General features: G+C 46.5%; 2 protein-coding genes across 11 annotated transcripts in view; one reads left to right on the forward strand and one right to left on the reverse strand.

Moving 5' to 3' along the window:
• The window catches only part of LRBA (LPS responsive beige-like anchor protein), a 430,053-nt gene that overhangs the window by 230,301 nt on the left and 184,850 nt on the right, over nucleotides 1-14,902 (forward strand). For all 10 annotated transcript variants that reach the window (XM_089525694.1, XM_089525696.1, XM_089525700.1 and 7 more), the window contains 2 exons: nucleotides 4,239-4,385; nucleotides 6,900-7,036. In XM_089525694.1, coding sequence (XP_089381820.1) covers nucleotides 4,239-4,385; nucleotides 6,900-7,036 — 284 coding nt within the window. The remainder of the gene's footprint in view (nucleotides 1-4,238; nucleotides 4,386-6,899; nucleotides 7,037-14,902) is intronic.
• On the reverse strand, nucleotides 10,694-12,066 carry MAB21L2 (mab-21 like 2). The gene has a single exon (XM_089525705.1). The coding sequence runs from the start codon at nucleotides 11,968-11,970 to the stop codon at nucleotides 10,891-10,893; it is 1,080 nt and encodes a 359-aa protein (XP_089381831.1). The 5' UTR covers nucleotides 11,971-12,066; the 3' UTR covers nucleotides 10,694-10,890.

Raw genomic sequence — 14,902 nt, forward strand, 5'->3', positions numbered from 1 at the left:
AAAATTGTGTGTAAGTCTTCAACTCCTTCTGAGTACTAGAAAGCTGAATAGGTTTCCTGTACTCTGCAGCTGCAACATGGGAAGTAATAGTGAGATAAGTAGGGAATTGCTGCCTCCTATCTGTTTCCTGTTGTCAGCTTGAAATGTAAAGAAAGTGCACTTCAACATAAAATGATAGCAAAGTTTAGGACAGAAGTAGGGTTTCTCCCCCCTCTCCTTGAAAAATCTGCGCATTTGCTACATTAGACATATAGAATGGGCACATATGTTTTAAAGCAGTCATTTTGATAGGTCATTTAGAGGAAGACAGGGGCAGGCCTCCTCTAAATAAGCCCTGCCAAGAAAACCCTATGATAGGGTTGCTATACGCTGAAGTTGACTCGAAGGCACCCTAGCAACAAAATGGAACTACCGTCAGACATGTATCCTTGAATATAATGTTTTGGCTGAAATATATATTTTGATAGAAGAAATACTCTACATTTGGCTGGAAAAACTGGGATTTTGCTGAGAGAGAGTCTCAGTTCGCTGTTAAGGCATCCCAGTCTTCACACTTAACACAGACATCTTCTCAAATCCAATGGAGCGTTCAAAGATATTACAGGACATAGCCCTGTTACTTTGGATCAGTACTCAGAGGGCTCTTGGAGCTCCTTTGAGACTGACTGAGAGAAAGAAGATGGTAGCATAAGCTTTCTTAGACTTGAGTGAAGAAATGATGAAGATGGACTTAGGTCTAGGAAAGCTTATGCTACCAACTTCTTTCTCTCAGTCATGCTCAAAGGTGCCACAAGATCCCTGTTATATACTGATCACAAAACAATGAAGATGATGAAGTGGATTTAAGTCTACAAAAGCTTGAGTTACCACCTTCGTTTCTCTCAGTTCAGTGGTGGTGTTGTTCTTGTTGTGTGCCTTCAAGTCCTTTCACGTTTGTTCAGAAGGGGTTTGCCTTTGCCTTCCTCTGAGGCGGAGAGTGTGTGACTTACCCAAAGTCACTTGGTGGGTTTCAGTGACTGAGCAGGGATTTGAACCCTGGTCTCCAGAAGCATAGCTCAAACCATTAACCCCCTCTGGCAGTGACTGCTGGCCATTCGGAAGAAGCAAACCCCTCCAGCTTCACTTCTAAGTGTTCATAGAGTGCAAGGTTGATTACCAAGGATGCAGTCGTGAAGTCCCCATAGCCTTTTTAAAAATGCATAGATCTGCTAATGCTGCTGAGCTGCCAGTTCACATCCCAATAGCTTCTGTGTGAGGCGAAGTGACTGCACTGCCTTGTGCTGGAGCAGTGCTCTGGGTGATGCCTCTGCAAAAGAGAAGGCGGTGGTGGGTCTGCTGGAAAAGGCTAACTAACCACACTTTCCCCCTCTCTGTTGAAGCCTCAATAGCCTCCTCCCCCCCCCCCCCCCACACACACACACAGGCATATCCTCACAGGGAATATGTCTAGGAATAACACTTTCCCTATTAGGGAAACCAAAAAATTCCAGCAGGCTCACATAGGCATTGGGGATCCTATCCACACTTCAGAAATAATTCAGTTCAACACAACTGTATCTGCCATGGCTCAGTGCTGTGCACTTCTGGGATTTGGTGTTTGTTGTGGCATCAGAGCTCTATGACAGACTCCCACAATTCCCAGAATTCGGTAGATTGAGCCCTGGCAGTTAAAGCGGTGTCAACCAGGACCATGTCTGCAGTGTGGATGCAGCCTTCTCGCAGCTTGTCTCTGGCTTGCAGGCGTTTATAGTATATAAAAATGCGGAAAGCCGGCGTTTAGGGGTTTGCTTGTCTCTGGAGACCAGGGATCGGGTCCCTGCTCTGAGTCACACTCTCTCAGCCTCAGGGGAAGGCATCTCTGGACCAGTCTGGCCAAGAAAACTCCCTGATAGGAAACGACTGGAAGGCACACAACAACAACAGCACCCCCCGACTGTCCTTGCTCCGTTTACCCCTTAGATTGCCATTAAAAACCTTTGATTTTCCATTGATGCCGGTGGACTGAGTGTTGGGACTAAAAAGCAAAAAAATACAATATTTTTTAAAAATGTCTTAAACGTTTATTCAAAGGTAAATCCCAGAGTTTATCCTCCAACCCCCCCCCCCCCGAATCTCCCGATGTGTGTCCAAACTGGTGGAAAGTTGGCTGCTTTTTCTCCTCCTCCTCCTCCTCCTCCTCCTCCTCCTTCCCCCGGAGCCCTTCTCCTCCTCCCATCCCTCCAGAGGCTGGCTCTCAGCTGCAGCGAAGTGGACGGAATCCCACTTTTATTTGTCGGGTTTCGGCCAGATCATTTCAGAGGCTGAAAAGCAGCCCCCTCAGCCATGGGGAAAACAACCCCTTGGGCAAGTCACACTCTCTCAGCCTCAGAGGATGGCCAGGGCAAGAAAAAAAGGATTTGGAGAGTCACAAAAGACGCATAAAAAACGGGGAGAGGAGCATTGCAGAAATAATCCAGTTTGACACTTCTTTCAGTGCCATTGGCTCCCTGCTATGGCATTCTGGGAATGCAATGCTGATGCCGCGTATGATAATGTTTTGTTGACTGCTCTCTTGTGTGATTTCAAGTGGCAGTTAAAAGCGGCGTCAGAACGGATTATATGCCCGTGGTGCGGATGCTTTCCTTGGGGGGAAATATCCCTCTCTGAGACATCGTCCTTTTCCGAGGTCTGGAAGCCCTCCAGCCGAGGCTTTTCCCCAGGGAAGTGTGCTCTCTGTCGGGGGTTTCCAAGTAGCGCCGGGGAAGCCTGGGTCTAGAGCGCAGTCTGGAAAGAGTTCTGCGCCTTCCAGGCATTTCCGATGCGGACCTCTCTTAGGGTTTTATTGGCAGGGTTTGTTCAGAGAAGGCTTGCCATTGCCATCCTCTGAGGCTGAGAGAGTGTGACTTGCCCAAGGCCACCCCAGTGAGGTTCCAGGGCTAAGTAAGCATCCAAACCCTGGTCTCCAGATTTGTACCAAGCATCAAACCACTACACCAGTAGTCCCCAAACTGGGCTCTTTCAGGGATTTTGGACTTCAGCTCCCAGAGTCCCAGGTTATTGTAGGACATGGCTGAGGCTTCTGGGAGCTGGAGTCCAAAAATCTCTTAAAGGGCACAGTTTGGGGACCACTGCGCTGCACTAAAAAGAAGCCAAGGCAAAGGGACCGACTTCTGTCTCCTTGTAGACAGTTGCCTCACAGAAACTCATGATCCAGTGGAATAGGGCTTGAGGAGGTCTTCCAACTAACTACAGAATGAAAAAGCCTCATGAGTTTCAGTAGGTCTACACTAAACATGACTAAGACCAAGTCACACTCTCTCAGCCTCAGGGGAAGGCAGTAGCAAACCTCCCTCTGAACCAATCTGGCCAAGAAACCCCCTGATCGGTTCATTTTATTAGAATCGCCATAAATCGGAAAAAGGTGTGAAGGCACACAACCACAAAAACAACAACAAATCCACTTGTGCTGCTTGACAGGTTTGAGGATCGGTTCCTTTCCGTTCAGAGAGGTATCGAACTGGATTATATATTTACAGATCCATGGAAGTCTGTAATCCGAGTTCCCTGGACCTCCCTCCTCCATAAACTTTGCAGTCTTAGCTTCTGAACCCCCCCCTTTTTTTTTTTATTGTGGCCTCGGGGTGACCAGGGGTGGTCCTCCTTTTCCAGGCCACGTCCTCCATTTCAGACTTCTGCCCAGGAGGAATTCCAACATTCCCTCCATTTTGAACCTGACTCAGAAGCATGGATTTACATTTCTAGGAGTGGTTGTAGCTTTTCTGTGGTCATGCCTTTCTTTTTTTTTTTACATGTCCTACATTTTGTCCTCCTTTGTGGTAAGGACATCTGTTCACCCTGCGTGGTCCCTGGCCCTTTTCCCCCCTCTTCCCATCCCACTTTTGAGCTTCCAATTAGTTGTTCAAGGTATAAGTTCCCTTACAGGTGGTTTTGGGGAGATGGGACTGATCCTGTTTTGTCATTCAGAATATGGGATGGGTTTAAATGCAAGTCTTGGCTAAATTTAATCAGATTACAAAGGAGTTCTCCCAGTCTGCTGAGGTGGCTAAAGCCCTGGAGCTGGTTTGCTAGCCTACCTTTGCTAGCCTACCTCCCCCCAGCTGAGATCTCTGCATCACTTTCCCTCCATCCCAGCCTTGAGTATCTATCTGTCTAAGGAAGGTTACTTCTCCCTCCTGCCCCCCGTTGTAGCTATTGCCTCTGAGGGTTGATTGACAGCCGCGTTTCTCTTTTCATTTCAGCTCCCGATGAAGATGTACTTGTTAAAGGAAAGCAGTCTATCAAGAGCCAGGCTTTAGGAAATCAGAACTCGGAGAGTGAGATTCTCTTGGAAGGCGATGATGATACCTTGTCATCCATCGAGGAGAAGGAACTGGAGAACTTAACTGGTAACTTCAGCTGTCTATTACCTCCTCCTGATGGGGTCTCCTTACTGGTTTCTCTCCCTCAACTCCCTTGGCAGCACCTTCTGTGCTATATGGAGGAGAAACAGTGCTGGACTGGTCTTTCTTTGCATTGTCCTAAGATAATGTTCTGCCCTTAGGATCACTTTGGATTAAAACTGGGATTGTGCATGTATATGTGGGTATGTGCCTAGCTTGATATATAACATGATCCAGTGAAACACATTTACATACATAGATATATATCTATATATCTATATCTATCTATCCATACATATATATCAGAAACTAGTATGTAACTGCTTTGGTGGGGAAATTCTGGGAACCACAAAAGTACATTAAGTACAAAAAATGTGTGTATATATATATATATATATGCGCAAAACAGCTCCTTTCAACAAAGGTAGTAATTTCTTCAAAACAAGGCAGTGCTCTGAATTTTGGGAGACCCCTTTTGTATCAGTCTAATCTTGCATTTACCTCCTGTTTATATTTATCCGAAGTATTTTTCTTTTTTGCTGTAGCAGATTTTAAAACTCATAATATAAATGTATGCCGAGCAAACTTTCCCACTTGGAAGTGTTATATTATATATATAATAATACCACCCACTTCTCTGAGGGCTAGAATTGTAAATGTGGACATCACTTCTACTCTTTTATTTTTATACAGTTCTGGCTATGGCTATATTTCACGCCAACTTTCAAAAAAGAATATTTTCTTATTTAAATTCCATTTTGCTGGAAGTGAGTGGATTTATACAAAGCAGCCTAAAATTGTATTTTAGTGAAGCTCCTTATGCATTGCACCATCTGCCTAGCACCATATAACAGAAACCAAACATGAAAATATAGAATAATGTCAAATCAATGTACCAAAATCAGTAAAGCAGCAGCATTGTTGAGGGAAGTTCTTATTGAAACAGCTCTTCAGCAGACCCTCCAGAAGCCTCCCTTCCTTGGCCTTTCCTCACTCCCCCTCCACCTCATTCTACATTTGTTGCTTCTGTTAATACATTCATACTGTAATAGAGGTGAAAGGGGAGTTTAATTATATAATCTTGACAATGGCAATAGGATTAAGAAGTAATCCTTGCTAATAAAGTACTGTGGGTTAGAAATGAAGTTGAAATTGTCAGGGGTTTTCAAGGGGACCTGAGCTGCCCTGGCTCTTGCAGCTGTCTGCTTGCCCTGTAATTGAATGTCTGAAAGTGATTGAAAAAATGTTATTTCTTTCCTGGATTACATGCTAATGTACAGAGGGCAAAGGGAGACAGCAAAAGAACACATAGCTGCTTATTTCATCCATTTGTGGGAATGAGCTTTGGGAAATCACGGCAGTCGTGCAGCTATCGGATGCCCATCTGCAAACACAATGTACTTGTATACTGGGAATAGAGGGCAAAGCTGCTCTGATCTCAGCAGAGCATCTCTTCTATTGTCCTACTGGCACACATTGAGATTGATGCAAGATTAAAGACCATCACACCTCCTCACAATTGACAGAAATGACAATTCGTCAGAATTTTCTGGCAGTTATTCACCCATTGATTGCCTAAGTGTGTGCACCTCATTTATACATACTTTATTAATGAAAAGGGGTATGTGTCAGGCATGTAGTTATACAGTATTTTTAAACAAAGGCCTCACTTGGTAAATATGTTGGTCACAGTGTTCTGTGGAGTTTTTTAAAAATCAGTTGAATGACAAATATAACCCACTTTCTTTCTCTAGATGTTATTTTTTATAATAGGCTGCATATTGTTAGATCTGTGCCCAGCCTATTGTTTTGAGTAGTACACTGATCTGTCTCTGTGATAAGCCCTGTGGAGATGTGATTATTCCAATAAAAAACCATCCATTTGGAAACCCATGCTCCAGCTGTTTACTCCCACAGTCCCTGAGCTGCACTAATGCTCTGTGGATTCCTTGGAAAAATACATAAAACAGGCGAGTTGAAGCCTCATTTCAATTGCTATACTTTTCTGGCAATGAGTAATATTTAACTTTTTTAAAAATAGGACTGTGCCATGCATAAAAATAAAAGCCTGTGTGTGAAATTCTTGAAGATCTTGTAAACAAGTAATAAGAAAGAAATCTGGGTCAAATTGGATCTTCAACATTCACATCTGAAACATATTTCTCATCCAAGCATCCCCCCCCTCAATTTTCGGTATTGTATGGAGCATAAAGTATTCAGTTCTGAAGCATTTCATAACTTATGAATGACAAAAGCTAGATAATCTAACAGCCATCTAAATGAACATATTATCTGCATTGGTTTCAGCTGTGGTTGTTCAAACGTTTGGCAGCACAGAAGTGTACAAATAGCATTACACATGTGCTTTGGGTGATGGTGTGGAATAAAAATTTCATTTGTACATCAAGTTATTTTTGTAGGAAGTGCAGCTGGGTACGGTAAGCTAATAAAATATGCTTATTTTTGTACTTGCCGCTCAGACCATCGATAACTAAGTTGCCTGTGTGTTTCTTTTGGTAGGTCCTGTTAGTCTGTCTACGCCGGCTCAACTTGTGTCCCCCTGTGTAGTGGTGAAGGGCACACTTTCCATCACCGCCTCTGAATTGTATTTTGAGGTAGATGAAGAAGAGTCCAGTTTTAAGAAAATTGATCCCAAGGTAAGAGATCTTTGACCCCCCTCCCAAAGCACCAAGGCTAGTGACAAATTGCAAAACATCTTTAATTTTTCATCCGCTACGTTCTAAACCCACTGAGCACTTTTCTGTATTTGTGAGTTTTTAATTCGTGAAGTTTTCATGTAAGTGACTCCCGTGTATAGATGGAAAATAATTCATCCCCGTTTCATGAATAAATTATAGAATAGAAATCTCCAGGGAGGCCCTTAAATAAAGTTGTTTCGCAGCAAGAGGATGTGTTAATAATAGTAAGTTTACCAGCGCTGTCTTTTAAAACCTATGCGCATGCCAGCATTTTACTTTGTCTCCTTACAGTAGTGCTTTAATAAGATTAGTAAATTTCATTGATTTCTCACATTTGCTTTGTATAGACTGAATTAGACTCCACACATGGTTATGCAGAAAAGATAATTCCCATTTGATGATATATATATTAATAGGTTCATTTGCACTGCATTTCTATTTAAATGACAGAAATCTTCAAATGCAAGGACAGTAAATTTCATTCATACACACACAGAGAGTAAAAGGGCTACTATAAAAGACTGTACCATAATACTAAAATGTGATTAATGAATATGCATTCTTTGTCTGCTTCTGAATTTTAGAGTAAGAAATCCTAATAGGTTGTTTTGTTGAGGAGGAAGGGCAACACAAGCAATGAATCTCATGTAGCGAGCGTGTTATATTTCCATAGACATAAATTATTTGCTGTATTCCTGTGCAGTTTTTACTTCTTGAATAAATCTTAAAAGATGAATATATTATATCTCAAAGAAATGGAGATTATCACTAAACATGATTTAAAAATAAAGCTTTGACTTTGGTGCAGAAGTAGGTAATTCAACTATGAAATTTGAAGCAAACTATATTAATACAGAAAATTTGTGACACATATTAAGCATATCAAATTTACTTTGGTGGTAATTGCTATTAAAAGAACCAGTAAAGAGGTGATCAGCTTTATGTATATACTATTCACTTATTGGCTCCCTGCGGCATTGTAAACTTTTAAGTATTAGCTATTAAAAGATGGCTGTTTATCTTTTTTCCATTTTGCAAGAAGCAGATTTCTCCGATCCCAAAATCTGTTTCTGGTTATTTTTACAAAATAAATTTTTAAAAACTGGCTTCTTCAACTGACAGTATTTCTAACAAAAAGCAGAAAAAAGGATGCATAGAAAACCATCCAAGTATATTAACTTAATCTGGAATGCAGTAGATTTTTTGAGAGTGCTAACCTTCAAACTATTGATTTCCCTTTGTGAAAACTTTTGAAAACTGTTGCTGTTTTGGCTGTGAAGTCAAACACAATTCTCTTGCAAACACTGGCACTTTCCCCTGTCTTCCCTCCCTTCTTTCTCTACCCGCCTCCTTCCCAAAAGATATGGGCAGCTATTCCTTGGGTAGCAACATTTCCCCTTTCAGTACCAACCCTGCATTTCCTCAGATCCTTGTTTAATTTACAAGGCTTTCCCAGTCTGATAAATTCAGAGTCTGTGTGTTTTTCTAAACTCCTGGGAAAGAAAACATTGTGACAAGGTTTTGAAGTAAAACCTGTCCTGGGCATAGCACTGTTGCTGATAGCATCAAAGTTTATATTCCTAGCGCAAGATGGTTTTTAACAGGGAAGCGGTGGCCTTATGAGTTAAGACTTATTTCTTTTCCGAAGCAGGGAGTCTTTTGAGGCATTTTCACATTTGATATTTCCAGCATTAAACTCCTCTCGATATTGCTTTTTAAAAAATAAGGAGGAGATGTTGTGCAAGTCAATAGATAAAGTTTAATAAGCTAGTGCTGTTTGATAGAATCCAAACCATATACAGTATCCACAATTTGCCCTTTCTGGTTTATACTGGTCCAGTTTGCTTTTAACTGGAAATAAAAATAAGATGAAGTTTTATTATGGAAAAATAAATATTTCATTTCAGACACACTTGGGAGTAAGCCCCACGGAAGTCAGTAGTGCTTACTACTGAGTAAATACTTGGCTTGGACTGGGCATTACATTAACAAGTATTTAAAGTGTCCCAGGATTAAATGATACTTAATTTTTCTAACTGCTTGTTTTCTCTCTGAATGTGACATTGTTTTGAAAACAACATGTTAAAAACACAACCTGTTTAGCTTTTTAGAAGGGGACAGATTGGGGTAAAATGCTTTTCTGAACATAGAGCATTTGAATGTGGAAGGAAGTTGTAACAACAACAACAACATTATCCCCCTTCAATCTGTAGCCCTTCTGCTCAGCAAACCACCTTCATGGCCTGGGGCAGGGTCTATTTAAAAACCCTATAGAAAAGCCCTAATGTTTTCAGAAGAGAAATTGGCTCCTTGTAGGGCATTAATTATTCAGAGTCAATCCATATGGCCTTGAAATTCAAAGTCAAATAGGACTCGGGTATTTAACCCAAGTTGTGATAAAGGAGAGAGCAGAGCAAGAGAGGAGGAGAGAACCCACGCCAGGCAATGGAAAGTTAAAACCAGTTTTTTATTGGTTTGTTTGTTTGTTTGTTTGTTTGTTTATAATAATTACTGTTACTGTTTTCAACCAGTCAATGTAAGGGGAGAGATCTGGGGGAAGAGGAGGCACAGAATTTGTCCTTGGCACTGAAATGGCATTTAAAACACTTTCTCTGTGGCTTTTTAAAAAACGTGTTTTCTTTCTTTGTTTTAACGGAGGGGGAAGTCTATACATAGTTAAATATTTTTGTTTTCACTTGGTGACAACATTCAGGCAAACGAACAGAGAGAGAGAGAAAAGAGGAAACAGGGACGAATGCCATATAGATATAGATATAGATACACTGAACTGGGCAGAAAAAGAGGGAAGGAAAGGGAACGCAACGAAATGTACCTCGGGTTTCCTTTGGCGGCCGCAAAGTCCCGTCGTTGTTTTTACTGCCTTTCCCCCCATTATGGTTATTATTATTATTAATGTTTCAAAGGAGTCTTGGCTTGGAGTCTCTTTGGGGTCGAGGAGGGAGTCCAGCGTGTGCGGTGCAGCCCCGGACTAAGACTCCGGAGGCCAGGGTCCAGATCCTCCTTGCTGCCGGAGCCCACTTGGGCGAGTCACACTCTCTCAGCCTCGGAGGGCGGCCAAAAGCAACAAACAGACAAACCCCAACCTCTGAAGCAACTTGCCAAAGAATAAGAACAAGTTCGCCTTAAGTCGGAAAGGACTTGAAGGCACACCAGAAGAAGGAGACGAAGAAAAAGAAGGATCGTAGAATCGTGGAGTTGGAAGAGAGCGCAAGGGCCATCCAGTCCGACCCCCCTCTGCCATGCAGGAACTCTCCAAGAAGAAGAAGAATAGGAGGAGGAGGAAGAAGAAGGAAGAAGGAGAAGGGTGGAGGAAGGAGAAGAAGAAGAAAGGAGAAGAGGTGGAGGAGGAAGAAGAAAAAGAGGAAGAGGAGGAGGAAGGAGGAGAAGAAGAAGAAAGAAGAAGAGGAGGAGGAAGAAGGAGAAGAGGGTGGTGGAGGAGGAGGAGGGTCCTTTCTTTCCTTCCATTGGGGAGAAAGCCGAGGAATGTACCTCGGGCTTCGTTTGGCCAAAGCAGCAAAAGTCCCGTCGTTGTTCTTCCTCTGTCGAGGAGTAGAGAAAAGCGGGGGGGGGGGGGGGTGTCTCCTTCCTTCCTTCCTTCCTCCAGGGTGGGCTTTTTTTGGGGGGGGGGGTTAAATAAAGCGTTGCTGTCCGTCCTTTTTGGAGGGGGATGCTGGAGAGATAACCCCGGTTTGGCAGCGCTGTCTAGCTCTTGGCTCTGGAATTCTGGAGCTGGAGTTTGAACTCCCAGAATCCCCGAGCGGAGAGTGAGCCCAAGGGTGGCGGCTTGCGCCCTATAGCTTGTCGAGGCTCTTGGGGTTGGTGAGGATCTCCCTGGCCAGCCTCCAGGTCTGCTTGGCGGCGCTCTCCAGGGCGGAGTGGGGCTTGCCCTGGAAGAGGTCCAGGTTGGGGAGGAAGTAGTGGGGGCATCGGCGGCACTGGAGGCAGGAGATGAGCTGCAGCAGGATGCCGTTGAGCCGGTCCCCGAGGCAGGCCTCGTCCCAGTCGGTCTCCCGCGGGTGCTTCTCGCACTCGTAGAGCAGCAGCGTCTTCATGTGGTAGTTGTTCAGGGGCTGCCCGGGGAGCTCCAGGTGCCGGTCCCGGAGGGTCTTGAGGACCGAGAGGCACTTGTTGCGGCATCCCCCCAGGAGGAGCCGGTTCTCGGCTTCCCCGAACTGCAGCACCCAGGCGTCGCTCTCGGCGGAGCTCTGCTTGCCGGTCAGGGAGTAGCACTCCTTGGAGAGCAGGTTGAAGCCCTCGGCCTTGACCTCGGCCACGCGGTTGGGCCCTGGCCAAGGGATGTGGGGCAGGGGCCACTGGGCAGCGCTGCGGGGCCAGATGCCCGTGCACTTGAAGGCCGGCGTGATCTGGACCACGTAGCGCTCGCGGATGCGGAGCTTGACCTCGCTGGTGTCGGCGATCATCTTGACCACGTCCCGGTAGCTGCACTTGTCCACGGCTTGGGCCACCAGCGTCTGGAAGCGGGAGCGGATCTTGCGGGCCGAGAGGTAGCCCGAGGCGGTGATGAACTCCACCCAGAGGGACATGCTCCGCTTGCGGCCGTCGCTCAGCTTGAGCACCGCGCAGCCCGGCAGGGAGCCGTCGTCCACGAAGTTGAAGACGCCCATCTGGTTGAGGTAGAGCACCACCTCGAACTCGGTGGGCGAGATCACCTCCAGGCCCTCGTAGCGCGCGTCGATCTCGCTCAGGGAGCTGATGAAGCGCGGCTCCTGCACCTCCACCTCCTTCAGCACGTCCGAGACCACCTTGCAGACCTCGCGGATGGTCTTGGCGATGGCCGCCTTCCGCGCCTGGCACCGCTCCGTGTAGTACTTGTTCAGCTGGTAGACCAGCTTGGCCTGCGCCGCGATCATGTTGGGGCACACGTCCCCCGGGGCCCCGAAGGCCGCCGCCGCTGCTGGGCTGCTCTCGCAGTACGTGGTGGAGGGATCCAAGGCCTCCCCCGCCCAGGGACCCCGGCGCCCCGGCAGCCCCGAGCCCCAGGCCCCGCCGGCACAGGCCCCAGGGAGCCCCGCAACGCCTCCCGCGCCTCCCACGGCAGCAACAACCCTTCCCTTTCCCTCCTCCTTTCCTCCCTTCCTTAACTTCCCCTCCTTTCTTCCTTCTTTCCTTAACTTCTTCTCCTTCCTTCCTTCCTTCCTTCCTTCTTCCCCTCCCCCTCTCCCTCGCTCCCCCTTCCTTCCTTCCTTCCTTCCTTCCTTCCTTCCTTCCTTCCTTCCTTCCCTCCCTCTCCTTTATTCCCTCCTCTCTTTCCCTCCTTCCTTCCTTCTCTCTCCAGCCGCCCAAGGTGGCAGGGGATGTCGGTGTCCTTTCTCTCGCCGGTGGGTTTACATGGGAGCCGCCAGCCCAGCCGAGCGAGGCTTCAGTCCTTCATCGGGGAAGTTGGCCCTCCTTCCTTGCAGAACTTGGCTGTCCGGCTGCGAAGGGCGACCCAGGCAGCAGCAGCAGCAGCAGCAGGAGGAGGGAAACTGCCGTCGGGGGAAGGAGCGGGAGAGGCGGAGGCAGCCCAGCAGCAGCCAGGAGAGTCGGGGGATGCTTTCGCCTTCTGGGATGGCACCTTCCCGGCCCCCCTTTCAGAGATGAGCTTCCCTTTTCTTTCCTTCTGTCTGGGCAACCTTGGCTTGATGTCTTCCCTCCTCCTCCTCCTCTTCCTCCTGGAGTTTACTCTCAGCGGAGGCAACTCGGGGCGCCTTCACTCCCTCATCCTTCCCTTCGTTCCAACTTCGGGGCGAAATGTCCTGAAAGTGTTCTTTGGAGCCGGAGGAAGGGCGGGCGGTTGGGTGCCTTCCTCCGCGGAGCAGCAGCCCTCTTTCCAGGACTGAGCTCTGCCCCTTCCTCCTCCTCCTCCTCCTCTACTCTCTCTTTCCTCCTGCTTTCCGCTTCCTTCCCCCTCCCACCTTCGGAAGGGGAGGCCGCCGCTGCTCTTACTTTCCTGCGCCGCCTCCTCCTCCTCCGGCGGGATCTCTCTTTCTCTCTCTCTCTCTCTCTCTCTCTCTCTTTCCCTCTCTCGTCCTCTTCTGCCTTTGGCGGGGAGCCTTCTTTAGTTTATGAATGGCCCCTGCCTGCCCTGCTGCTGCTGGAGGGAGGCGGAGCCCCGGGATCCTACAAATCGGGGCCCGAGCTGTCAGCCAAGCAGCCAATGTCAGCCTCATCTCCTGGGACAGGAGGGGAGGAAGGAAGGAAGGGAGGGAAGGGAGGAAGGAAGGAAGGAAGGAAGGAAGGAAGGAAGGAAGGAAGGACCAGGAGAGAGAGAGGGATGGGGAAAGCACTTGGCAAAGCTCAGGGACGGGAAGGGGAAAAGCACGCCCACCCACCAGAAAAAACTTTCCCCCCAAACCCTCCTGCGGCCTTAAATGGGGTCCTGGAGGCACTGGGAGGGTGGCCCCTAACCCTCCAAATCAAGAGAAAGGCAACCGTCTTGTCAAAGGAAACTGGCAGCAGGAGCTTGGCCTGGCCTTGAGCCTCCTTCCTTCCAGTCTAGGAAAGCTCAGGCTTCCAGGTCCTTTCTGCAAGACTCTTGCATTTCTGCGTCGGGACATTTTAAGCGAGGGAGCTTTCCTCTGTATTTGTTCCATAAACAGAAAAGCATAGCCTTGTGGAAAGAAACTGGCCAGCCCCCCTCTCCCCCCGAAGGCTAGGTGCAAGCCAGACTCCTGCTTCCTCCGATGCCTTGGGAAGAAAGGCTGGGAAAGCTCATGCTCCCCGTTGCTTCCACTTTTGCCTCAAAGCTGCTACAAGAAATGATTTCAGACTCACACAAGTATAGCTTTGAATTCTTAAACAATCTTGCAATTCTCTGGAGTCATTTGTAGGAGGCTTTTTTCTTTCAAATCAGACGCTTGCAGGGAGGTTCAAGACCAAGGTGGAAGTGATGGCAGGAGGGGCGGAAAGGCCCTTTTCCAGCAAGGGAGCTTCCCTCTCTGTGTAAAAACATTCAGAAGAGAAGGTTTGGTACTTCTCTCTGTCTGCTGCGGACTCAGCAAGCGGCTCTTTGCGGCCCTTTCTTTCCACTGCCCTGAATTTAAAGTCCTTGCTTAAAAGTTGTGAATCCTGCTTAACCTGGAGACGAATAACTCCCCCGGATTCATAACTTTTAGGTAAGAACCTCCTTCTTCTTCTCAGGTTAATCGCTTAATATGGTTCTTTTTTGGGGGGCTTCCTGGCGGAGTGCATCATTTGGGGCACGACTGGTGCATTATGCCGATGCTACACACACTTTTTATTTGAATGGAAGAGATAGGTATGGACTCCCAACAAGAACAAGAATTTGGATTTCTGTGATTGAATCCAGTGTGTTCGTATAAATTATAAACGGAAATAGCTTACGATTAATTGGTAAATAAGTACGAAGGGTTTGGGGTGTTTTTTTCCTCTCCCTTCAGTATGCTTTTTTTAAAAGGGGAAATTAGCCAAATGACGGAAATGGTTCTGTTTCCAAAAACTGAATAAAAATATGTCCTTCCTGGTAGTACGTTTTATTTCGAAATGTTTCAGATCACTTCGGTCTGGAAAGCTTGGCGAGCTGCGTTTTTCCTGGGTTTTCATTCACACTCGCTATCATCATCATCATCATCATCATCATCATCATCATTATTATTATTATTGTGATGCTGGTTTTCATTTTTTTAGGTGGAGAATAGTGTCTCCCTTTTTTTTTTTTTAAAAAAAAGAGAGGATCTAGTCGGAAATAAGAGAAAAATGTGTGTTTGTGTGTTGTATCCGAGGCACAAGGAAAGGCGGCGGAATGCTCCTAAATTAGGGCTGAGTCCGCAGTGCAGAAATAAT

This window comes from Sceloporus occidentalis, unplaced genomic scaffold, assembly GCF_023333645.1.
Source record: "Sceloporus occidentalis isolate IW3139 unplaced genomic scaffold, rSceOcc1.0.p SCAF_5, whole genome shotgun sequence".
NCBI classification, from domain to species: Eukaryota; Metazoa; Chordata; class Lepidosauria; order Squamata; family Phrynosomatidae; genus Sceloporus; species Sceloporus occidentalis.